Genomic DNA, 25,162 nt, shown 5'->3' with positions numbered 1-25,162 from the left:
AAATACAAATATACAAATAAGACATAATATCAAGACAAGTACACATGGAGTGGGATGTAAAGTGCAAAAAGTAATAATGCAAAGTAATGTGCAAGATGCATATTGGAATGATAAGTATGTAATGTGTAGAGAAGTGGGTGAGTGGCCAAAGTGGGGATGACCCCACTTATCAGCAGTTCAGTAGAGTGATGGCAGTGGGAAAGAAGCTGTTCTTGTGTCTGCTTGTTTTTGTGCGCAGGGATCTGTAGCGCCTGCCAGAGGGGAGGAGGTTAAAGAGAGTGTGTGCAGGATGTGTGGGGTCTTTGGTGATGTTCTCTGCCCGCTTCCTGGTCCTCCCAGTATACAAGTCCTGGAGGGAGGGCGGGGGGCACCAATGATTTTTTTTAGCTGTCCCAATTGTGTGTTGTAATCTGTGTTTGTCCTGTTTTGTGGCTGCCCCAAACCAAACGGTGATGGATGTGCAGAGGATGGATTCAATGGCAGCAGTGTAGAAGATGGCCAGCAGCTCTTGTGGTAGGCTATGTTTCCGTAGGTTGCCTTAGGAAGTACATCGAGGCTCATTGCATGAGCTGTGAGAAGTTCAACCAACAAGGGATGTTCTGATCCTTTCATTCTAGTAGTTTTTTTAGTAGTACTCTTAGTAGTAGAGTACTGAGGAAGTACAACTCTCCAGTATGTAAAGACAAAAAAGCAAAGATTTGAAAAAAATAGTGAGGCAGAAGAAGTACTCAGATCTTTTACTTAAATAAAATGATCAATACCACATTGTAGAAATACTCTGTTACAAGTAAAAGCCCTGCCTTCAAAATCTTCCTTCAGTAAAAATACACTTAAACTACCAAAAGTAAAACTACTCCTATCTGATTTATATTCTGCATTAATAAACGTAATCTGCAAACTTGTAACTAAAGGTGTCAAATAAATGTGGTGGAGTAAAAGGTACAATATTGGCTTCCAAAAAGTAACTAAGTATCGTGCAATTAAAATAGTGAGTCAACATTGTGCTTGCGCATTTGAGTAAATGCACTCAGTTACATTCCAGCACTGGTCCTCAACCCACAGGTTGGGTATCACAGTTATCACATCATCCTTAACTTCAGTCTCAACCCAGTGACCCTGAACATCCCTCCGACTGACTGGCTGATTGCAGTGCGGTTGTAGTCCTTGTATTTGCTCACCACCTAGTGGTAACAGTTGGAAACTGGCACTTCACCACTTGTTAATCTGCCAGGGGCCATTTTGAACCGCACGGTGGTGTTACCATACGCTTCGCTTGACTGGTGTGAGTAATGTGTGAGACATCAATAAACAAGAAAAGACACAACAATAAAAAAACAAAAACCTTGGCTTGCCTTGGATGCATGTGCCTGTAGCCAAAACGTGGCAGGCTATTCCTCCAAAGCACCTTAACTGTAAGTATAATCTACTGTACATTATGCTTGATTTAGAATGGTTCAAATGTAATAGTGTGTCTGGGACTCTCTCATAGCAGTTTGGGCCTCATGTTTATCGTTGTTTAAAGCAGTAAATGTTTTTTTGTGTGTGTCATTTAATATACATCCAACAATGTGCGTGTTTGGTTTTATTATTATTATTATTATTACTGGATCTTAAATTTCTTAATGCTGCACTAAAAATAGATGCCTGCATTGTTTGTGGCAATTGTCTTACATGCATGACTTGAGTTGGTGTGAGCCATACTTGTTCTGTGTGAACAATATTTTCCATCACACATTAAATGACGTCCCGGATGTCGTGTGAGAGGAGATGTCCCTCTGGATGTCACATCTCTTCTGTCCTGCAGATGTGGTATTTGTCCACTTTGGAGTTGGCTTCCAGCATTTTCAGCAAAGAGGACCGGATAGGCTATTCTACATTTAAAATGGTATCATTTGTTGAAAGGAAATGTCTTTTTAAGGAAGAGAAATCTTGTCAGATGTTAGGTGATTCACGTTAGTGAGCTCATTAATTCCAGAAAATCTGCAGTGATATTTCTATTGTGGCATTCTAAAGCTGACTCGTTTTAGGAGCGATGGGATGTTCACTCACAACTCACATTTTCTTTCTTTTTTAATAAAGAAAGCAAAAACACCACCTACATTCCTTTACGTTTGGTAAGACAGAGGCAAATCATTAATATTGATAAAGACAAGTTAAAGTGGTCGGCGCTGCTTGCTCGGGCATCTCAGTTTGAAAACTTTTCTCCACGGATTTCCTAAACTTGGCTGGTTCCTCTTGTTTGAGCCCAATTAATGAGGCGGCTAAAGCCATTAATTGGCCACTTAATTGGCCCGTGTCGCTGGCGCGCTGCTTCCGCTGGCTTTCAGCGCACCGCCATGCCTCACTCCTGCTGCCAGACATCACAATCCCACCTTGTCAAAACGGTTTAGGGTCAGTCTCTCAGACGGGAAAGGTGCTCTCGCCGTGGACCACCCCCCCCACACACACACACACACACACACACACACACACACTCCCCTCCAACAACCTCTGGATTCCCCCCTCAATCAGTATCTCCCTCCCACTCTATCTCGGTGTTTTATGTCTGCGTCACAACAAGTCGGTCGAGAGCGAGAGGCAGGGATGATGGCGTCTCTGGCGGCTTGATTCCGGTGCTGCTCTGACAATCCCGCCTTAATATCATCAATAGGTGGTGGCGGAGAGGGGGATAGGAGAGCAAAAGAGACTGGGGACATGACGAAACGGCATCGCGGAGGACGGACAAACTAGAGACGGACGGACAGCCAGTCGCCCCTCCTCACTGACGGCTTGACTGACACACACACACACACACACAACACACACACACACACACACACACACACACACACACACACACACAGGCGCTTGGCACAGACAGGGACATACATGCACACCATCCACTTTTTGCAAACACGCAGGCTGCGCATCCGAGCGGGCAGTAATTGGGCAGCGGAGATCCACAGCAGATGAGGGCATTTCATGTCCAGCCTGGCCAGGAATCACTGTGACCCCGACGGAAAGGAGTTCGACTTGACAGGTATAGGCTACCCTTCACCGGCACAGCTTACTGTACAATTTGCCTGATTTCCCTTTTGATTCACAAAAGGCTACATGCACTATGTTATGTATCCTGCTGCGTCTGTCTTGACTTGAGTGCATGCACTGGAACAAATGCTAAAACCTGCACAAGATATAATGCCTGCCCAGTCATTTCATGCATCTATTCAAGTTTTTAAGATGTTGGGAGAGAAGAAGAAAACAGCAAAGTGCCTAGCAGATGCTTCAAGTAGCTGCACAGTGATCTTTGCTCATTCACTCAAACTGTATTGCAGCAGTCATCATGCAGTGTTTTTTTTTCTGTGTGTGTGTGTGTTTCAAGTGTGCTGTAATCATTTGTCTTGCTCTCTGGTTGTGTACTCACTCTCATCTTTTACTGTGGAGGATACAGGCTGTCGTTATGCTCTGATCTAAAAGGAGGGAGGGGAGGGGGAGGGGGAGGGGGGTTGGTAGAAGGAGGAGGATTTTAACCCCTTTGCACCGAAGCCCGCCTGTCTGAGAGCCAGCCGAAATGCCGGGGCCATAAACCCCTCTGTCAGCAATGGCAGCAAAGTATTCAGCGAATAAATCGGATTTCCATTTCACATGAGCCCTGCTCTCTCTATCTCTCTCTCCCCTCTCTGTCTCTCTCCTCAGGATGGGGGGAGTAAGTGAAGGAGATGATGTGTTGGCTCGATGGAGTGATGGACTACTGTACCTCGGCAATGTGAAAAGAGTAAGTGCATGTTGGAGTGTGTATGTGTGAGTGAGTGGCAGAAAGACTTTTGAGTATGTGTGTGTGTGTGTGTGTGTAGTGTGTGTCAGTGTGTGTGTGTGTTTGCCTGGATTTTTGAAAAAGACTTCCATTTAGTTTTGTCAATCATTCCTGCTCACCTGCTATCTCCCTATCAGGTAGACGGAGTCAAGCAATGTTGTCTGGTGAGATTTGAGGACAACTCAGAGTTCTGGGTACTGAGAAAGGACATTCACTCATGTAAGAATAACTCTTTTTTTTTTCTTTTCTTTTTTCTCCCTCACCGGTCAGCTAGAAGAGTTAAATCGCTTCCTGTTGGGAGCACTCTGTGTTTCTAAGGTTACAAAATGCTCGTAGATTGAGTTTTTTGAACGCGCAGATGTTCAGCTAAACTCAAACTAAAGGTGTCTGTTTCCACTCTGAAACTTTGCCTGAGCAGCTGAAGGAGTACGTTTCTCATTATTTACCCTTGTGGGCTTAAAACTTTTTTTAATTTCTTGTTCCCTTTGTCTCTGGATCTCTGAATTGGCGCGCCAAGAAAAATGCAGGAAAAGAAATTACAGTCACGTTCAAGGTTATGATGCTGAGTGCTCTTGAGTATTCTGATCGGGCTACGTTGGGATGTAATTGGTATATTAGAGTCTATTTGTGAATTTATTAGACTAATGACTCTTGAGGGAAATGGTGCCCCCAATTCACCTAGCATCAAGCGCAGGGGAATTTAGGATCAGAGCTGAATATCCGTCCATCATGATTGATTTTTTTTTTTTTTTTTTTTTTTTTTTTTTTTTTTTTTTTTTTTTTTTCTTTCCTCTTTTTCATACTTCCTCCCTCCTCTCTCTTTTTGCTTGTTTGCCTCAGTCTGCTGTTGGAGTAGAAGTTTGCTGTATTGTCGCGTTTTCGCGCCTCTTAAAGAACCCCTCATAAATTGTCTCAAATGTCGCCACGGTAAGGAAGCACGCCTCATCATACGCCGTCAAGCGCTGGTTCTCCACCCGTTCTTGCGCTGACCTTGAAGATTTGACACAGTGTGGTAAATAACAGCGTTGCCGTTTTAAAACAAAACAACAACACAGAAAACCATCTATCGTAAATGACAGATATGAATCGTTGCACCTGCATCCTGGCTAGAATGAAAATGAATGAGATGCCCAGAGACACGGAGCTTAATTCATAGACGTAAATGCCACTAGATGTCTTTACTTGGGCTGCTTGCTAATTTAAAAATCCCCTCCAGACATATTTAAAAAAAATAAAAATACTCTGCATTGAATAGTGATTTGTGTCTGATTCGGTTTTTCCACAGAAAAGATTAATTACGTCGTCGAACGTTCTTAAAACCACATCTGCTCCTTCTCCCTCAGTGAAAAATCTATATGAATATGCAAATATCCACTTCAAAACAAGACACAACATGTCTCCTACTTGACTGTAAAGTCCACTCTCAGTGTCTCCTTAAACTCAGATTTAGTGAGCGAAAACAGAGAATGTGAAAACAGCCTTCTGGTGTCAAATTCTGCAAAGTGAAGGTTAAACATCCAAGTGAAGTAACTGTAAATAAAACACATTTTTGAGTGGAGGGGGACTCTAAAAGTATGAACGATGAAATGAAATATACTGAAGTTCATGTCTTCGCGGTTCTGTCAGACCAACATGTTTGCTGACAGTTTCTTTTGAGGAAAAAGAAGACAAACATATCCGTGCTCCCTAGATGCAAATGCTATGGTAAAATGTGTTGCATGCTGCTGAAATAAACCAGCAGAGCACTAAACATGGAGCTGCTCTGCCCATTATTGTCACTCCGGCTGTCTGTCTCGTAAACACGAATTAAACGCTCTGCCTCCTCCTCCCATTACAGGTTATCATCCAGAGTGCCACACGCCAACCATCGAACCGGAAGCTGACAGCGATTCGTGGATATGTCGGCAATGTGTCTTTGCAGTCGCAACCAAGGTCAGACTGCTAATCTCTCCGTCTCACACTCTGGGGAAAAAAAACATTCAGTGTGTATATAATATGGGAGAAATCCAGTCAAATATTATCAGGCTTTTGCTGCCACTATACTGTTGTGTACAGCAGAAAATGGGTTTATTTGAAGCAGAAGCACGCTAATTCCTTGAGTATTGACTTCAATGTGAGATGTTCTACATTGTGTCCAAGAAATTATAAAGAATCAATAGTTATGAAGCTGAAAAACTACGCCCGAAGTTGAGAGAAGTACATTTAAAGTCAATCAATCACACGTGCTCCAGTTCTGTAGATATGAGATGAGAAAGCACCCGGTTAATTGTCAATCGGTCAATGTCCATAGCTCATTGTCCAGACTTCCGCTGCTCCGGACACAATCTCTCACAGCTGACCTACAATGAAACGAGAGGTATTGCTCTCTCCCCATCGAATGTGATCCGTCTCCCTCGCTGCTTTGACATGACAGTGATTTGAGCGGTCACCGGCCAATCAGTTCTCTCCCAAAATTGTGTTTTCAGAGAGGCGGGGCGCTCAAACGGGGACGCTTCGCCCGGCTCATGCAATTTATGAAACTCCGGCTTCCCTACCAGCTGTCGTCTTTAGACTGGGACCCACAGCATCTGACCAATCAGCAACAGTGCTACTGCTACTGTGCCGGACCTGGAGAGTGAGTGACACTGCAGAGGCCAGTTTAAGTTTGAATGTACAGTTCATGTGTGCTCGTTAACATTTGGCATTTTCTCTGAAAAGCTTGATCTCACCTAAATCAACGTCATCTTGTGGATTATTTGCAAATTGCATGCAGCATATCAGACATGTGTCAAACTGTAATGGCAGGATTCTTTTGAGTTTGTTTTGACTTTCTCGGTTTTATATGTGAGAGATGTTCACTGCATCAGTTCAGATACTGTCAGGTAAGTTGTCAATCCCCCAAAAAAGGTGCACCAAACCCTCTTTCTAATGCATATGTTGCACTCTTGTTTATTTTTTAAACCCCACCCAACTGGCACATAAAAAAGTATAAAACAAACTGCCATATTTTTATGAGTAGTAGGATCCGGTGGGACTTTACACCTGAAGACACATTTCAGCTCAGAAAATGAGAACTGTCTGCTCCAGTCATCAGCCTTCAGTCTTCTTTCAATTATTTATGCATAAATACAAATATGTCTGGTGACAGATGTTAGACACATCCATTCATTCATGTGTGTAAAGTCTCTTGATGTTTTTGTGTTGTTGGACTGCAGGTGGAACCTGAAGATGTTACAGTGTGGAAGCTGCGGTCAGTGGTTCCACGAGGCCTGCACACAATGTCTAACCAAACCATTGCTGTATGGAGACAGGTGCGTTAATGAGCATTATGTAAAAAGCATTACTGTAAAAAGCTCTGGATTCTTAAAGGTGCTGTAGGTAGGATTGCGAAGGTCCAGGACTTAGCCATCAAATTTGAACATCGACAACTTCTCAGTCCCTCTCCCCTTTCTGCTGAAGTCCAAAACGGTCTCATAAGCCCCTCCCCCCACAAGGGAGAATGAATGCGTGTGCATGAGCAGTGATTGACACGCAGTATCAAATGCAAGTGCAAATCGGCCTACAGGCTGTAGGTGGTGCCAAAATTACCTGTTTCATGTAGTTCTACTGGAACATATGGTCAGTTTCAGCAAATATGACAGAAAGTTAGTTTTATAAGTCTTACCTACTGCACCTTTAATATTCAGAATTATAATTTTGTCATGACAATAAATATAAAGGTATGTACAGGGCTGGGTATCGTTAAAAAAATTTCGATACCTGTACCGATACCAATACCGTGACTTTGCTAACGGTTCCTAAACGATACTTTTTTCGATACCAATTTTATAAAACAAAAAGAAATTACAACATTACAGATTATGGCTCAAATCTTTTATTTATTTTTCAGCTCCTACTACATGATCCCGTCTCTGTGCGTAACGTAGAGATTTTCCTGTCTCTACGATGTGTAACGTTAGACAACCAATCACAAACATTATTAGATCTTGTTAGAAGCATGCTGCATGCTTATTGGCTCACTGACTCTGATGAGATTTACTTTTTAATACCTTAGGTATTGAAATTGGGTATTGAATGACGAGGCATTTTTCGATTCTCGATACTTTAGAGGCAATTCGGAGCCTAAAAAGTATTGAATTCTGTAATAGTGTAATGTAATAATTTTTCCTCGCCACTGTCGCACTAACTGCTTGCTCTTGGGGGAATTACTGGAATTGTTGGGTCTTTGTAAATTATAGAGGGCGGTCTAGACCTACTCTATCTGTAAAGTGTCTTGAGATAACTCTTGTAAATAAAATTGAATTGAATTGAATTGTACCCAGCCCTAGGTATGTATCTAGTATGTTCATATGCACCCTAAAACTCTAGAACTCTAGTTTTAAGACGGTATTTGGTAGAGCTAGACTGATTTCTTGAAGAAGATATCAATATTTGAGAGTAATCTGATATTGGCTTTTTTACTCAAACGTTTAAACATGAACAAACATTTTTTGGCACCAATTTCTCACTTTTGGTTATTTAAGAATTGTAACAAGGATAGTTAAACAACACAGTAAACTGCTAAAGATGATGGTAACAGTAAAGTAAATATATACATAAATAGAAGGGGAACGTGAAATCATAATCATTTTAAATAGGAATTTAATGAAAATATTTTAAACTTGAATTAAAGAATTTAATAATAACAAATTAAGAAAAATAAGGGATGAAAAAGGCATACAAACGTAACCTGCGGGACAGTTTTTTTGATATATTTTTTATAATTCAATGTTAGACGAGAATATTTTACCAATATATCAGTCAGGATGTAATATTTCGATTGTGTTTTGATGTGATAGATGTTACTTCTCGGTTGACCTGGTTTGCATTGATTTTTTGTATTGGTCTACTGCTCACCACATGTTGACTTTGTTAGGTACAATATTCAGGTTAGATTGAGCATAAAACATTATTTTCAAATGATCTGTCGACAATGTATTTGATAATTGATTGCTTATCTAATCTATAAAATGTCAGAAAATAGTGAACAAAATCACCCATCACAATTTCTCAGTCAGAGGTGACGTCTTGAAATTGCTTGTTTCGTCCAACCAAAATTTAAACCCCCCCCCAAAGTTTATAATCAGTTTATAATCATATTAAAACTGAGAAAAGCACCACATTTAAGATGCAACTCGTCTCAGCAGTAGATTCCGGTCTGATTAGGATAATCAGATGGAGATGTCTACATGACAGCTTCACTTGTCAGAGAAATACCTTAATTAGCTTAAGCAAAAATAATTAGTGTGCATGTTAATGCGTTCGGTGACTTCCTCACACACTCAGAGCAAAGGGACAGTGACACAGAGCAGAGCAGACGTATCACCTCTCTGGTAGTTGTTTGGATATGATGTCGGGAGGATATGCAAGAAGCTGATCGCAGTGCAGTTTGATAGGCTGCATCTCATGCGTGTAATAAAATGTATCCATCCATTAAGTCATTATTGTCATTAACCATCTGTGTTAGCCGACTGGGTTCTATACACCCACCCTGACACCTTGTTATTGCCAAACCTGTCTGAGGGGAAGGGGGAAGGGTGGAGGAATTAGATTTAGACTGACAGTCGGGGAGAGTGAGGCCGGATTGGTACAATATCTGCTGAGCAGGTGATGGAGGAAGAGTGAAGACTGAGTTCACAGTTGGAATAGTAAGCATGTGCTGCCGTCATGCTGTGCCTGCGCTTCATCTTTCCCAATGCCCTTCAGCCAACACATGCATATAGCAGGACAGATGCACGCGTTGTTGTTGTTGTGGTATTATCTGAGTTTCAGGGTCACCCGGAACAGAATGCTATTATAGTAAAACGTACACACCTGTCTGTTTATTTTCAGTTCAGGTTGATTTATATGATGAAATATGTAGAGAAGAGGGACATATGTAGACTGCAAGGGAGGCAAAGGGGGGGGGGGGATCCTAGTGTATATCAATAAGTTGGACTAAAGGCAGCTACACACCGGGCCGATAATCGGCCGTTGGACAGTCTGGCGAGGTCGGTGACTCGAGTCTGTTCGGTGTGTTCTGCGCCGTCGTCCGTCCGAGGGGCTGTCGGCGTTCATTTTGGCCGACCTGACGTGTTCATTCGGAGGCAGGGCAGTCGGGACTCACCCGGAAATGGCGAGCGGAACGAGAATCTTTTAAACTGACCTTTCTCGAGCTGAAATGAAGACAGATTCAGCAACTGCATGGCCTATTTCTCGCTTAAAATGTTTTCAGAAACTCGTTTCGGTGAACTATTTTAGTACAATATGAGATCGTATTCTGAACGGCCGCCATGACACTCTGGCTTTGAATTTCCGGAGAAAACAAACCCATGTGACGCGTTCGTCCAATCAGCTGCCGGTTTAAATTTTTTGGGCAACAATACAGATTACCGCCGCCTGCTGTTATGGAGCTGTATTACGTCTCGTCTCTTCGGTGTGTTCTGAGGCACTTTTTGGACCAACTCGGGGAGACTGATCAGTCCGACTGGCTTTTCTGCCGATGGTCGGCCATCTGGTTGGTGTGTAACCGCCTTAAAAGCATAAAAAGTCTGCACATTTTTTCCCGCAGAGTTAATATCTTCCCCCCTCTTCATTTCTGAGCTCCTTGTTCCTCACTCCACCACACGCCCATTCAGATCCTCAAACCCTGGTCTTTTATCCATTCCTCGCTCCAGCTACAAGACCAATGGCGATCGAGCCTTTGCCATCTTAGCTCCAACCCTTTGGGATCTTCTCCCTCAGTCTGTTAGGTCTGCTGAATCTCTGGACTGTTAAAACCCCACCTTTATACATTAGCCTTTGTGTAAAGGGCTGCACCCCTTTTATGCTGTATTTTATATTTAATTTGTATTTTGTAACTCATGTTTATTTTTATTTATTTCTTCATATGTATTGCACGTGTGTGTGAAGCACTTTGAAACTGTGTTTTTAAAAGAACTATATAAATAAAGTGTTTACTTACCTCGGGAGGGAACATTTGCACCCTGCAAAAAAGAAAACGCCACATAAAATATTAAATGAAGGTAACAGTTCACACAATACAGTAATACGTGAGCTTTTTATTTTAGCTGGATACATGGTCAAATGTCATTTGCTCTTACCAGTGTATCGCCATGTGTAACGTCACTTTGTCCCCAGCAATCCTGCCACAATCTGTCCCAAAACGTCCAGTTAGATAGTAAATGCCGTACACATATTCTTCTTCCAAGCAGCACAAAGGACAAAGACAAAATAAAAGATGACAGTTGTTTTTTCAAAACTACATTACACTCATTTTTTTTTTTACAGGATAAATGATATTTCAGTCACATGCTAATTTCATTTTTTTTCCATGTGTCTTTTTAGGTTTTATCAGTTCCAGTGCTCAGTATGTACAAAGGGACCAGAGACCATCCAAAGGCTACCCATGACCTGGTGATGTTAACAGTTCAACCTTTACTGACAAGTTTTCAGCACAAACGCTACATTTTTACACAGTGGTTATTTAAGAGCAATATAAATAATAATGTTAAAACTCAATTCGTCAATCACGTTTTTAAAGTATTTTCTTTTTAGCACATTCCAACACTTGTATTAGTCAGTGCTACACCACACAACAACACAGCACAGATTGATATTGCCAATAATATAACCATATTGTAATAAAAATGTGGTATATATATATATATATATACTATATACTATATATTTTCTAAGATACTAAGATGTTTTCCAGTATAATTTGTTTTTGTATTTTACCTGTTTCTTATTATCTTCTTTTTTAAATGCAGGATGGATTTGGCTCATTTAGTGCTCTACCATCTCTCGCTGTGCTGCAAGAGGAAATACTTTGATTTTGACCATGAAATCCTGTCCTTCACCAATGAGAATTGGGAGTCGTTGCTCCTAGGAGCGGTATTGATATTTCCCTGTTTAAGCACCATGATGAAATAATGTGAAATGCTGCCAGCCTTTTTAGCATTGGAGACTTAAAGCCTATTAGCCGCCATTAAAGTAAAACATGTAAAGGAAAATAAGTATGACCTCTACGTCAGCTTAAAGAGGAACACCACTAAGTTGAAGAACTGCTATGACATTGTATGCTTTTATGATCTAGTTCAGGTCAGTTAGGACAGAAGACAAACAACTTCTCTCATTTAAAGGGATACGCCACCGTTTGTTGAAATAGGGCTCATCACGTCTCCCCTAGCTGTAGATAGGTGGGCCAACGCATTTTTTGTGCATGCATTGTTTTAGTCCGGTGCAACACCGGCAGCGCCGCCGCTAGTTAGCTTAGCGTAGTGAATGGAATCCTATGTTGCCGGTTAGCATGTTGTGAGTAAAAGCGAGCCAACAAAAGACAAAAAAACAACCTAATAACTTGCACTGAGACAAAAAATGTGTTGGCCCACCTATCTATCTACAGCCAGGGTAGACCGTGATACGCCCTATTTCAACAAACGGTGGCGTATTCCTTTAAGGTGGTTTATTAAAGCTGGAATAATAATAGAAACTTGTATAGAATGATCTTTTTGGTTTGAGAATCCACAGTCAGCGGGTCGCTGGTTCTGGTTCTTAACCTTTTTGGCTGCTGTACCCCTACAGTATATATACATATAGTTTTCTATTTTTTCAAATTAGCTGAGCTACTCCACAATCTCACCATGTAGGCTACCCCCTGGCCATTGCAGACATAAATGAGTTTTGACAAATCCTCAAACTAGAGTGCTAATGCACAAAGTTGTAATATCAGAATAAACAGGAAGATAGAAGTAGAGGTGACAGAGGGACACACCAGGGGGAATTACCTGAGCATTTCCTGTACATCTATCTGAGGGTTTGGGTTCTTCTTTAAGCTGTTTTGTAGAGACGTTTTGAAATGTATCGTTTGTCCTGTCATCAGTTGGCAGCAGTTTTTTTTTCTTCTATTTTTTTAAGCCATGCCGTACTTTCCCTTATCAAAATGATTGCTGTCAGCCACTGCAAAAGGAAATTATTCTATGCATTACAGGTTTTCTGTCTGAGTCCACTGTGTAAACACAGCTTTGTTTTTTTTTCTTTCATTCCTGTCTGTCCACTAGCTCTCTGACACGCCAAGGCAAGACCGCTGTCACAATCTCCTCAACGCTCTCAACTCTCACAAGGACAGGTATGTCATCGCATATGATGAGAAGAATAAACACTGACCACACACGACTGGATTAATGAGTAGCCGCTCGCCATGAATAGAGGGGTCTTCTTAGTGCTCCGTAGTTTGGGATGTTGGACATGCAGGCTGCAATGAGTAAGATGAAATGTGTGACTTTGAATTAAATGTAACTGCCAATTAGACGAGATGAAATTGAGCACTTTTTGGTGCTTATTTTGTCTTGTTAGAAAATGGACACAAGTTGTTGGTATTAAATCACAACAGCCAGTCTAGAGGTCTAATGGCTTTTAGTGGGTTTTCATTGAACTTCGCAACTTCTAATTATGTATACTTAATTACACAATCACTGTAATGTTCATGAGTCTACTTTTGCATCAGGAGAATAAGTACATTTTGTTACACAGCGTTGAATCCATTATTAGCATCAAAGAGGAGTAATGGGGGAAAAACACACACACATTTGGTGATGATATATTTTAAGAACCAACGCTAGACTTTACGAGGTGTTTCTTTGCTGTCGCCCCAGGTTTGTCTCTGGAAAGGAGATCAAGAAGAAGAAGTGTCTTTTTGGGCTTCAGGTTCGAGCGCCGCCTCCGCTGACGTCCGATTCGTCGCCGCTCATCACCGACCCCCCTATCAGCATCACGCACAGGAGAAGGTCAGAGTAAGGACAGCGTCTCTCTTTTCAGCTCTTATCTCAATAACAGCTCTGGGTTCCCCACAGGGCATATAGTCATTACGCACGAACAATTAACTTGTGAATCAAAGGGCTGCAATTTTCATATGCCAGCAAAAGTATCAGTGTCTTAATATTCTCCTAAAAGAGCATTAAGACCCCCTGTGTGCTTTCATTTCTACATCCGTGTGTGTGTGTGTGTGTGTGTGTGTGTGTGTGCATGTACTGTAGTCTTTCATAAACACACTTTTCATTTTAGATAATTTTCAGATTTGGCTGAATTACACTGGAATAATTTGCAGTGGAGTAGTCTTACAGGGAACAAAAATCATATTATTTGGGTGTCTGAAAAACACATTTTCTTACATGGAATATATTCATATCTTCAGTAATTTATCTTCTAGTTCCCTTTGCTCATCTAAATAGCTCCACGCTGCAAGTCTCCTGTAGTCAGCAAGAGACACTTGAGGCTTCCCGACAGGAATGTGAGATGTTCTGTTTGACTAGAGTGAAGTCAGTTTGCATCGTCCCAAATGGACAATGTCTAGACGGCTTCATCAGAGGCAACAAATATTAGCTTATCCCTTTTCCGAAAAAAAAAATCCTCTGTCTACATGTATACTTTCTCCACCTAACTGGCAACAAGTAGTAAAGAACGCAATAGGCAATGTCACACTGCTTACACACAAACCTATACCCTACTTTGAGACTTACTGATTTAAATGAACCCCTGACATACCAGGTCAACATTTCAATCTCGACCTCTTCTACTGTATGATCCAGACTAAATGGAGTTACAAAACTAATGTCAGGATTTTCTTTAAATAAGCTGGTGTTATGGAGACTTTCTGACCTCTCCAGGGATCGAACACAATGCACAGAGAAACACAGAGATGGTCCAAGGTGAATATTGCAAATGTTTTATGTAATTAATCACAGGGACGTTGCCGAGGAGTAGTAACAAGGTCTCACCCGATCAGACACAGAGATACATCATGATTATATACTCATTGCTCATTGGAAAAGCAGCCAAATGATTATTTTTCTAAACCAATGAAAATATGTCTTTACAATAACCATGCTCAATAACCAATGACAAGCTTTTGCATCTCTCCATACAATTTAATATATATATATATAGCTTTTCCATAATGGTCATTCAGAGATACTGTCTTCTTCAATAATGACAGGCTGTCATATATGTTTACTCAGTTGAAAGACAGATTTCCATAAATGGTCCCAAGCCTAGCTCCAGGAATGTACCTGCACCTGTCACAGTAAACAAAACCTCTCCATGGGCCTCTGACAGTATCTCAATATCGTAGCACAGAGAGAAGACAGTTTTGAACACAGTGCATACAGAAAAATGTACAAATGATAATTAATAAAACTCGAGGCATCATAATGGATATTCATAGCCTGCAGAGGCTGAACCAACACTCCAAGATTCCCACTTGCACACAATAAATATTCTAAAGGGCAGATTGTAACAAGATTTACTGAGAACATGAATGCTCTCCAGAAGGTAAACACTTTCCATGTCAGACATCGCCTTATCTTTGGTGTCACCATTAGGCCAAAATGTCCACTTTATACACAAGATATCTGATTAATCAAGTGGTAAGATTGCCATGCAGTTTTTTTTAAGGTCATTTTTTGGCATTTTTGCATTCATTGGACATTTGACAGTGAAAAGGCAGAAGGAAAACAGCAAAATAAAAGGATGGTATGACACGCAACAAAGGTCCCTGGCTAGAATCGAACTGGTGACATTTTGGCAATTGTGGCACGCCCACCAAAGCGCTCCGATCACCATACAATTTGCTAAACACATTTATGCTACTACGAGGATAAACCCTTTTGATATTAATGCCTCTGTGGTCTTTGCTTTAGTGCGGCCACCAGGACAAAATATACATTTAAATTCCTACTACCTGTACAGCTCAAATTAGAGCAAAATGAAGAGCATGTTGTTCATTCCATTCCGCATTTTCAAACTGTGGGTTGTAATGGACATTTCAGCCTCTAGAGTCCACTTTGGGGCTTTAGACCTCAAGTCTTGTTTTCAGGAGACAAGCTGCAGGACACAAGTTAATTTTCAAGCAGAAGAAGAAGATAGGGAATGAGCGAAATGAAGGTGTCGAGTGTTTTATCCTTCCATGGTTTTCAGCCTCCCTGCTGATGATGTTTGGGCTCGTATATGTGCAAACTGTTGTACTAATATAATAAATCCAAATCATTCTGTTTATCATCTCACTGCTCTCATCTTCTGTATTTCACACCTCTCAGCAGGCTTTTATGGAGACACACTAAATAAACTAAACATTGCACATTTGGACTGCATCTGCGTGTTTATGCTTGTATTTTAATTTATGTGTGTTTTTGTTCACTTCAGCCCGTTGTCACTACCCTGCCAGAGGAGAGTGGGGGGGCCAGAGTCACGCAAATCAAAGCGTCGCATCATGGAGACACAGGTCAGTGCCTCTGTCTCGAGCTCGGGGCGAGGAGGGAGGTCTGGGCTACAAAACCTCTCTGATTATTTTTTTCTTTTTTTTTTTTGTGGTCCAGGTAAACAGCTTTCTGCGACCCAAATAACCTGTCAGTCAGACGCCGTGATGAAGGTTCATTTCGCAGTCTGCATCAGTCTGTTTTTTTTTTTAACACCCAGTGCAGCTCCGTGCCTCAGTATTTGCCTTCTCCTTTTTGCTGTACTTTAATGCCTGCTGATGCTTTAGAGGCTTTTGTTAGAGTAATGGTATAGTGTGAGAGAATCACGTGTTGTGTGTGTTTGGCTCAGTTCAAATGTATGATTCAAATACAAACTTGGCTGCACAAAAAACCCGCTCGTGTATTTCATCAACAGCTGCAGTTCAGCACCACATTTATCATGATCATCAAACCCAATTCCCAGCGGATCACAATGAAACAGGCAACATCACATGTGGCAGTTACTATTTTTACACAGCATTCTTAACGGTGAATGCTCATTGTACTGTGTCCTCCCACACAACACTCTGATCCGTGTATGTGCACACAGTAATCCTGGAACAATGCTCTCCACAGAGCACTTGTTTTCACTCTGGCACATCCAGGCCCCATTGTGCCCCTCTGATTGATGCTAATCTCCGTCTGTCTTAGAGGAGCAGGTTCGTTGTCGTGGGGGAAAGTGAGATGGGAAGGAATGCTGATATGTGTAGCCTGGGATCACTTCCAAGTGCACTTTGCAGTCGATTACAGTTTGGCCAGGTGGCGCTGGCACCTTGGCAGTGCAGCATTGACAGAGCACATCCATTTAAAGGCACAGACGTCGAATAAGGCCACTGAATAATAATCTCCCATCCTAATAGCAATGCTGGAGAAGGGAATGATAATGGTCCAAGTGTGGTGCCAAATGTCACAGTCTAGCGATGACAAATGGAACAACCTTTAGGTGGCGTCCCTCCGGATGACATTTCCAGTGATTGATTGCTCTGATGATGCTCTGGTGTTTTTACTTTTCATGGGTCGTGAGTCTGTGTGTCAGGAGAGCTGCCTCACTAGCCAGCCAGCTCCATGGGATGTGCTATGGAGGTGATGCATTTAACATCCTATGGCTGTGTGGCTGTGATATTGGTGTGGATTTATATACATATCTGTCCATATCTGCCCTCAGGCAATGCAGGAACATGGACTTCAAACTCTAAAAAATAAACAAAATCTATATATTCTGTATACTAAGTCCGTTTTTAAAAAGTTTTCATTCTGATTTTAAGTTTGCAAGCCTTTTTCTAGACATATGTCTCACTGAATGTTCCATATGCAGAATTAACTTTGTGCATGTCTGAGCACAGAGGTATCAGAGCTCGATTGACTCCTGTGATGATGTTGGCATCCAGCCACAAGCTGACCTGTGTGTGTGTGTGTGTGTGTGTGTGTGTGTGTGTGTGTGTTGTGTGTGTGTGTCTCCTGTGCCCAGGCTTGTCCACCCCCAGTTGCTGCCAACCCCATTGAGCTGCTGCCATGTTGCCATGGCTACATGGGAGGGGCCAGCCTTTACAACTCCAGGAAGTCAGAGGAGGAGCTTAGTTTGAGGTAAGGGGGTTTTACATGAGGTTTTACCGTTTTGGTGTCTGTACTGATGCATTATTGTTGGGTGTGAGAAGAGTTAAAGGATCAGGTCGCCCGTATTACAAGTAACACACGCAGGGACGTGAGGTCTGTGATGAGTACTGTAGTAGTGACTGTTTACTGACTTTAGTATTTTGTTGTTGAAAATTTCTTTATTAGGAGTTACCCCTTGAGATGCACCATCTCGTTTTCGAGGGGGTCCTAAACAATAATTGAATATACATTACAATCATAATTGCATACAACAATTAACAAAACAGAAACAGGCAACAAAAACAAACAGATAACAAAAAAATAACAAAACAAACAAACAAACAAACATTGTTCATGCTCAATGCTCAAATGTTGTCTCTTGACCTTGACTTTGCTGCCACAGCAGATCAACAGAGTGCTCACAGACTACTATGAGACACTATACACTATCTCACTTTTGACCAAAACAAACATTATTCTTTTCGCCTACCGTACGTAGTTTTGGGGTAACAGCAGAACATATCTCTTTATCCATCACTCTGATGAACAGCTGACTTCTGACTCCCAGTGTCAGGTTCAATTCCTGTGCAATAACCCAGCAACACTGTCTCTAATCAGCACCTGTTTACTGGTTCCACTTATTACTTATTATTTATTCATCATTCTCTATTTCAGAGCTGTTCATACTGCTCATATTGTAATATAATACTTATATAATAACATAATACTTACTAAGTATATACTAAGTATATACTAATACTTACTGTACCTTTAATTAAAGTGCTCATATTATGCTTTTTGGCTTTTTCCCTTTCCTTTATTGTGTCTTATATCTTTTTGTTGTGCATTTTATAGGTTTACAAAGTGAAAAAGCCTAAAGTCCACCCCAAAGGGACTTACCATCTTCAACAGAAAACACTGTTCACAAACTGCTCCAAACAGCTCTGTTGTAGTCCAGCCTTTACTTCAGAGACAAACGTGCGTCACTTTGTAACGCACGTTATAATGCTCGTCTAGCTGCTAGCGTGGCACGCCCTCATACTCTGCTTCTGACTGGCTAGTAGTCCTTACCTAGCTACTCCCAACAAAGATGGAACAGAAGTGAGATGTCTCACTCTGTATCTAAAACAGAGAGCTCAACACTGGGTGAAAAGAGGAGCTACAGCAATGTGCAGTACAACAAAGATATACTGTAGTGGTTTTGAAAATTAAACCATGTAAACCTATCCTGGTAAAACCTCTAAATACAATTATGAACCTGAAAATGAGCATAATATGAGCACTTTAAGTAATTTAAAGTCTTTTCTACTGTTTTTAAAGACAGCTGGATTTATTTTAGATCAATTGTCTTCAACTGTTGTGCATTTGGTCCCCAGCTCTCCTCCCAAGCGGATGTATGCCCTGTACCACACCACGTACAACGGGAATAATGCACTCTCCAGGAGTCTCCATCACTTCAACAGGTTTTACTCATCTCTCATGCTCATTTGTACTAACTCCTTCTGGACATTTATATAGTCACAACAACTGGACCTTCAGTTGCCTCACCTTTGAGCATAGCTCTTTTTCACTTTTCACCATACACAGAATGAGAACTAAGGACATTTTGGCAGATTAACAGCTGATTTACACATTTTTTTCCACATTAGCTAAAATATCCTTGGTTGTAAAAATTAAGCATTAAATACATTTCAGCATTGATTACTGTATCTTTCAAAATATGTTGTAAAAGTTTTCAAGACTGTTTGTTTTGACACATTAAATCATTTATCGCTTTTTGCCTCAGATTTCAGCCTCCTTGGCTCTTTTTCAGTTCTTGATGTTTTTTTTTTTTCAGAAGTCATATGAACTGTCAAACGCTGCTAAATGGTATTCTGGAATGTAACTCAAATTTGGAGTGGATCTTTTGTGATTGAATTAGTTTAGTTTAGTTTAAATCAATGCAGATTGATTTTTTTGCGGCGCTTGGGGGCAGCGTAAACACAACATTGGCATATTATCACCTTATACAGTTGATAAGGGGAACATGTTCACCAACAGTTGCTTATTGACACATCCAGCAGACATAACTCCTTTCACTTTACACATAGTCATCAGATCTATTGTTTATATAAAAAATATTGATTAGAGCAGCTTTAAGTCATTTTTTCCATGCGGTGTATTAAATCTACTTTATGTTGATTGTAATGACAAATAGTTAAGGCCAGTGTGTGATTTTCCGGGGGGATGGGTGGGATTTCCCTTCCTGGTCTACATATCCCTGCCTCTGCTGTATTATTTTTTTTATCTCTGGTGGGGACAAAATGTACCCCCCACCCCCCAAAGTGATCAATGCTACTTCACCAATAGACCATATATTCTATACCAAAAATAAGTACTAACTAAGTAACATGTAACAGTCTATAGTACCATAGAGCTGCAGTTGCTGATTGTATTTAGCCGTAAATTGAACTCTGCTCTACGACTTGAAAGCGCTGTGTTTTAGGTTGACACCACGTTGTGCTATTTCATTTTGAGATTATTTTCCATTGAAAATTGAAGGTGATAAATAACTAATCGCACCCTGGTTAAGGCTGTGTACACGTTTCAAGGTTAGTTATACAACAGTGTATTTGTAGCAAACTAGGGCTGGGCGATATGGAGAAAATCAAATACCTCGATATCGATACCGCTACGATATTGTAGTGTTGACTATTGGTGCTTTCACAAAATATTTACACAATGAGATTTTTGATAAATAATCATCAGTAATGTGGATATAACGACTAAGTGGGTAAAGGCAAATAATAGAACAGTTACAACAGTCTGGTAAGTTCATAAAATGACATCACTCTACTGTAATGCAGCCTTTAAAACCAGGAAAAGACAACACTTATACCATATTACGATATTACATTAGCCAAAATCTAAGACGATATCTAGTCTCATATCACGATATCGATATAATATCGATATATTGCCCAGCTCTATAGCAAACCCTTGCTGTATCTTTGAGATGGTGAACCACACCTAGATGATTTGGTCGCTGTGCCTGACTCCTGTGCTTCTCTATCTCTTCTCCTAGCGTTGAGGACACCTACAGAGTAGCGCCACCTTGCTTCCCATACCCCCTCAACTCCAATGGCAACCATCACCACCACCACCACTCCCACCAGCACCAACACAACCACCAACACAGCCACCAACACCAGCCGGGGCAGAAGCAAATGGAGCCCCTCATCCTACGTGATATGCCCCCATACCAGGCCGGTATGGGCGGAGGGGGTGGCGTAGGTGGAGGAGGCGGAGGAGGTGGGGGTGGCAGTGGAGGAGGAGGAGGAGGAGGAGGAGGAGGAGGAGGAGGAGGAGGAGGAGGGGGGACGGTAGTTGGAGGTGGGGACGGGACAGTGGCCAGGAGCTGGGGAGGAGGGGAGGCAGTGAGGATCTTGGCGAGACGCGTCACGCCAGACGGAAAGGTGCAGTACCTTGTAGAGTGGGAGAACGTGAATTTATACTGACACAAAGAGAGTAAACATGAGACGCAATGACTGTTTTACAGTTGCCACAGGAATACTGTGTATGTAATATGTGGCAGTGTTTAAAGTACTACAAAAAAAGAAAGAAAAAAGGACAAAAGAAATTCTCTACACGTTGCAAATCCAGGTTGCTCTTATAGTATCACCTCTATTCTACATCATTATAACTCACTACTCGTTACTAAATGTCCCTCTTTGCTAGTGTTTCTCTGATATTTGTACTGTTAACTTTGGAATATGCCTTTGCATTTATCATGTTTAACGGTGATAAGGGAAGATATTTAAACCTTCGGATGATTTGTAAATCTTTGGAAAACAAGAAGAGCATGTCTTTAATTGTACCGGTATCTTGATATACAGCACTGTGGGTAAGCAACAGTGAAGTACAAGAAATAAAGAAACAAAAGATTACTGCTTTTTCAGTAGAGAAAAAATAAGTGCGCAAAATGTGTTGCTATGCAATTTAATCTTCCATAAATCAAACAGTAAACCTCTACCGCCAGCCATTTAGACAGCATGCTGCTAATTTAAAAGATTAGTTTGACATTTTGGGACACACGCCTTTTTGCTTTCTTGCTGAGAATTGGATTAGACAATTGATACCACTCTCAAGTCTGTGTGATAAATATGAAGATACAGCCAGGAGACGTTTAGCTTAGCATAAAGACTGGAGGCAGGGGGAAACAGCTAGCCTGGCTCTGTCCAATGGTAAAACATCTGCCTTTCAGCACTTCCAAAGCTCACTAATTGACTGGGGTAGGTTTTGTGGTTAGGGGCCAGACAAGACTATAGGAAGTCACTGTGGTCGGTCAAGAAATAGTCCAAGCTGTTTTCCCCTGCTTCTAGTATTTATGTTATGCTATGCTATGCTATGCTAAACTAAGCGCCTCATGGCCTTATCTTCATATTTAACCGAAATACATGAAAGTGGTATGGATCTTCTCGCCTAACTCTCGGCAAGAAAGTGAATAAGTGTATTCTCCCACGTGTGTAACCATTTCTTTAAAAATAAATATAAATTAATTTTATATGAATAACATTGCCATACTGTTTTAAAAAACAGGAAAACATTTTTTAATTAAAATAATTTATATAGGTATAACCCAATGTGGCTTTTAGCACAAAACATATTTGAATGGGGAAGTCAAGGTTACATACTAGCTACATTTTGTGAACAAGTGAACGTTTCTTGGTCGCTTTCCAGCATTTTTAATTATTATATTTGAATGTGTATAGTTAGACCCTACTTTTCATTTAACTATAAACATTTAAATACTGTCCAAACAATGATTATCTGTAGCTTGGTTGTAAAAAAATTGTTCAATTTTCAAACCAAATTTTGTCTAGACATCTATACGTCTGAATGATCTGACTCAAATCACCAAATCAATGCTTAGTAGGTACTTTAAATACAGAGAAAGTTTAAGATGTAACTTCTTGTTGTTTTTTTTAAAAGATAACAAAATTACTTGTAATAAAACAAATAAAAAAAAAACTTCCCCCGACATTTGATATGGATATCCAAGGGATGAGCACGTTCAACAGCCAGCAGCCAACACCGCACTTCCATCAGCCGCCACTTTTATAATTGCTCATTCATCAACTGATAATGTTAATGTTCACGTGGAGTTCAGTGAGTTAATTAGCCCAGAAAATAAACAATGATGAATGTTCCGTCACCAGTGAGGCATGATGACAGCTGGGTGGTGGCTGCTAGCTGCTCATGAAAAAAAAAAAAAAAAGCAGTAACCTTTTATTGGCCAGGATGAGACGGAGCAGTACAGCCAGTCTTGTACAGTATTTTGGGCCACACAGATGGTAGTTTAATGCCTTGCTTAAGGGCACTATGACATTAGTGGTTGAGCCCTGTCTTCTGCTCAAACGCCAGCTTGTCTGGCTTTATCGACAAATTATCTGGAGGTTTTTATATATTTTTTCTCATTGCAGTATGTTAATAAGAGATTGTATACACGTTATTACGGGGTTACTTATTTGTTATGTTAGATTTTGTCATACATAATTTACATTTAGACTACTGTACGTATTAGTAATAGGAGCCACAAGAGGCTTTTGTTTTATAGATAGAATTATATATTCACAATATATTGCTATGATCGAATAACTTTATTTTATTTTTTTGATGTGGTTGCATAGTGCCTATACGGGTTGTGTACCTGCCGATTGGTCTGCCGACCTGAGACAACCAATCAGACGACAGATAGATGAACGAGGCCATATTGCTACTAAACAAGAGGATGGCTCTTTATCAGTTGACAGACAACTACATGGGGAAACAAAGACCAGTTATAATGTTGTCAAGTTTTTTTTTTAAATCAGAACAGGACTGTGATGTTACTGTACATTCCAAACAAACAACAAAAAAGAAATATATATGTTATTGAAATGTCTGTTTGAAGTTATCAGGATGGAAATGATTTTGATTCTTTTTTTTAGTCTTTTTTTTTTATGGGTGTTACATGTCATAAAGATCAGCTATAGGTCCGCTTCAGGTCCAGGTTAGGTTTCAATGTCGTAGGGAGTTCAATCCTTGCGTTCAAAGTAACAGTACAGGTAAAGAAGACACTGATAGGCCCGAATCCTAACTTAAACCCATAGTTTCTTCCAGGGTCTATAATAACAGTCTATCATTTAGAAGGTACAACATGGCATTCATAAGTCAAGGCCTGACTTCTACTCTGATGTGCTTATAGAGACAAGTGAGGTGCTGAAGCTGGAGATTATCTATAACAGGTTACATGAATCTAGAATACTGTGGTGCAAATTACAGAGTTTATATTTTATACAGAGGTTTATTTCAGCAATCTGTTCGATAAAACTTACACAACGTATAAATTTGTCAGTTTTATCTTTCAGGAAAGACTGTATTACAGGTTTTGTTCAAAAAGCAAAAGACAAATACACCATTTATACTGTTGTAATCACACCAATGCAAAACTCTGATTTTATTTAAATACCGACCTCTCTGTTTGAATTATCTCCTGCGTACATTTCAGGCAAGTAAAATTACGTTGATTGCAATTTTCATCCTCCTCCGTGACTATTTGACTGTAGTTTATTAGGAAGGGGTGTGTTGAACCTTTCTAGGCGATGGTGATGAATGTATTTGTGTGTTTTCTATGGTATGTCTATACCCGTCAAGTGCTTGTTATAGGTTGTACTCGAGGTGGAACTCGACCCGATTTGTTTAAAACAAAAAACGGGGGAAATAAAGACATCAACATTGAGGAACATCATTTATTTTGGGAGAGGTAGTCTTCTCTTTTCTGATTAGTAGTCAAGTCCAAGTTCAGTTTGATGTATTTTTGGAAAAATTACGTTTGTACATGTATACTCTGCGTTGACACCTAATATGTAACATGAATAATAAAAAAAACAAAAATTCACCTCATGCAATGTGTTTTTTTTATCTATTAGTACATACAGGTAATTAATAATTTGATATAGCTGTCATACACAGTCCACTTTCTTTCAGTGTCTATCTACCTAGCCAAGCACAAACCAACTGGGAATAATAGATATAATATAATATATAATAGATAATTCTTGTAGTTGTAGGGTAAGCAGAAAATATTCAAAATACACAACAACTTGCAAATAATTCAAGTGAATGAAGCAAGACAAACAAAAAAAACTCTTCAGCTGATATATTAGGAGGCCAAGTAGAACAACTTCAGACGTGGAAGTTCATTCTTGACTTTGGGATCGGCACGTGTGACAAAATCAACTCAAGGTCCACTTACTAGTTTTTTTCTGAGCTTTCGACCACATCCCCTTGTCTTCATCAGCGAATGGAACTGATTCTGGTGCCACTTGTTATCACGTGTACATTCCATGCATACTGTAGGTTGAATAATGACACCTAAGCCAGTTTTATTTGCAGATGAAAACCATGGGATGCAGTCAAACAGTTCAGAAAAAGCTATGGAAGTATATAGCTTGAGTTTAGTTTA

The 25,162-nt window shown here is 40.5% G+C and overlaps 1 protein-coding gene across 1 annotated transcript; it reads left to right on the top strand.

Moving 5' to 3' along the window:
* Positions 1-2,782: 2,782 nt before the first annotated feature.
* On the top strand, positions 2,783-24,600 carry phf1 (PHD finger protein 1). Its single transcript, XM_039806950.1, has 15 exons — positions 2,783-3,019; positions 3,676-3,754; positions 3,931-4,012; positions 4,634-4,720; positions 5,631-5,725; positions 6,259-6,407; positions 6,988-7,083; positions 11,138-11,206; positions 11,563-11,686; positions 12,853-12,920; positions 13,447-13,584; positions 15,992-16,070; positions 17,552-17,667; positions 19,053-19,139; positions 20,741-24,600. The coding sequence occupies exons 2-15, from the start codon at positions 3,677-3,679 to the stop codon at positions 21,171-21,173; spliced, it is 1,701 nt and encodes a 566-aa protein (XP_039662884.1). The 5' UTR covers positions 2,783-3,019; position 3,676; the 3' UTR covers positions 21,174-24,600.
* Positions 24,601-25,162: the final 562 nt, after the last annotated feature.

The sequence above is a fragment of the Perca fluviatilis genome, chromosome 7 (genome assembly GCF_010015445.1).
Source record: "Perca fluviatilis chromosome 7, GENO_Pfluv_1.0, whole genome shotgun sequence".
Classification (NCBI taxonomy): Eukaryota; Metazoa; Chordata; class Actinopteri; order Perciformes; family Percidae; genus Perca; species Perca fluviatilis.
The sequence above is the reverse complement of the archived record's forward strand: the minus strand, read 5'-3'. Positions and strand labels throughout refer to the sequence as shown.

Excerpts from the sequence above, each read along its gene's own strand:
- phf1 (XM_039806950.1), top strand. The coding sequence starts at position 3,677 with ATGGGGGGAGTAAGTGAAGGAGATGATGTGTTGGCTCGATGGAGTGAT. Across the intron at positions 5,726-6,258 it reads TCTTTGCAGTCGCAACCAAG|AGAGGCGGGGCGCTCAAACG; the intron begins GTCAGACTGCTA and ends TTGTGTTTTCAG. Across the intron at positions 16,071-17,551 it reads GTCGCATCATGGAGACACAG|GCTTGTCCACCCCCAGTTGC; the intron begins GTCAGTGCCTCT and ends TCCTGTGCCCAG.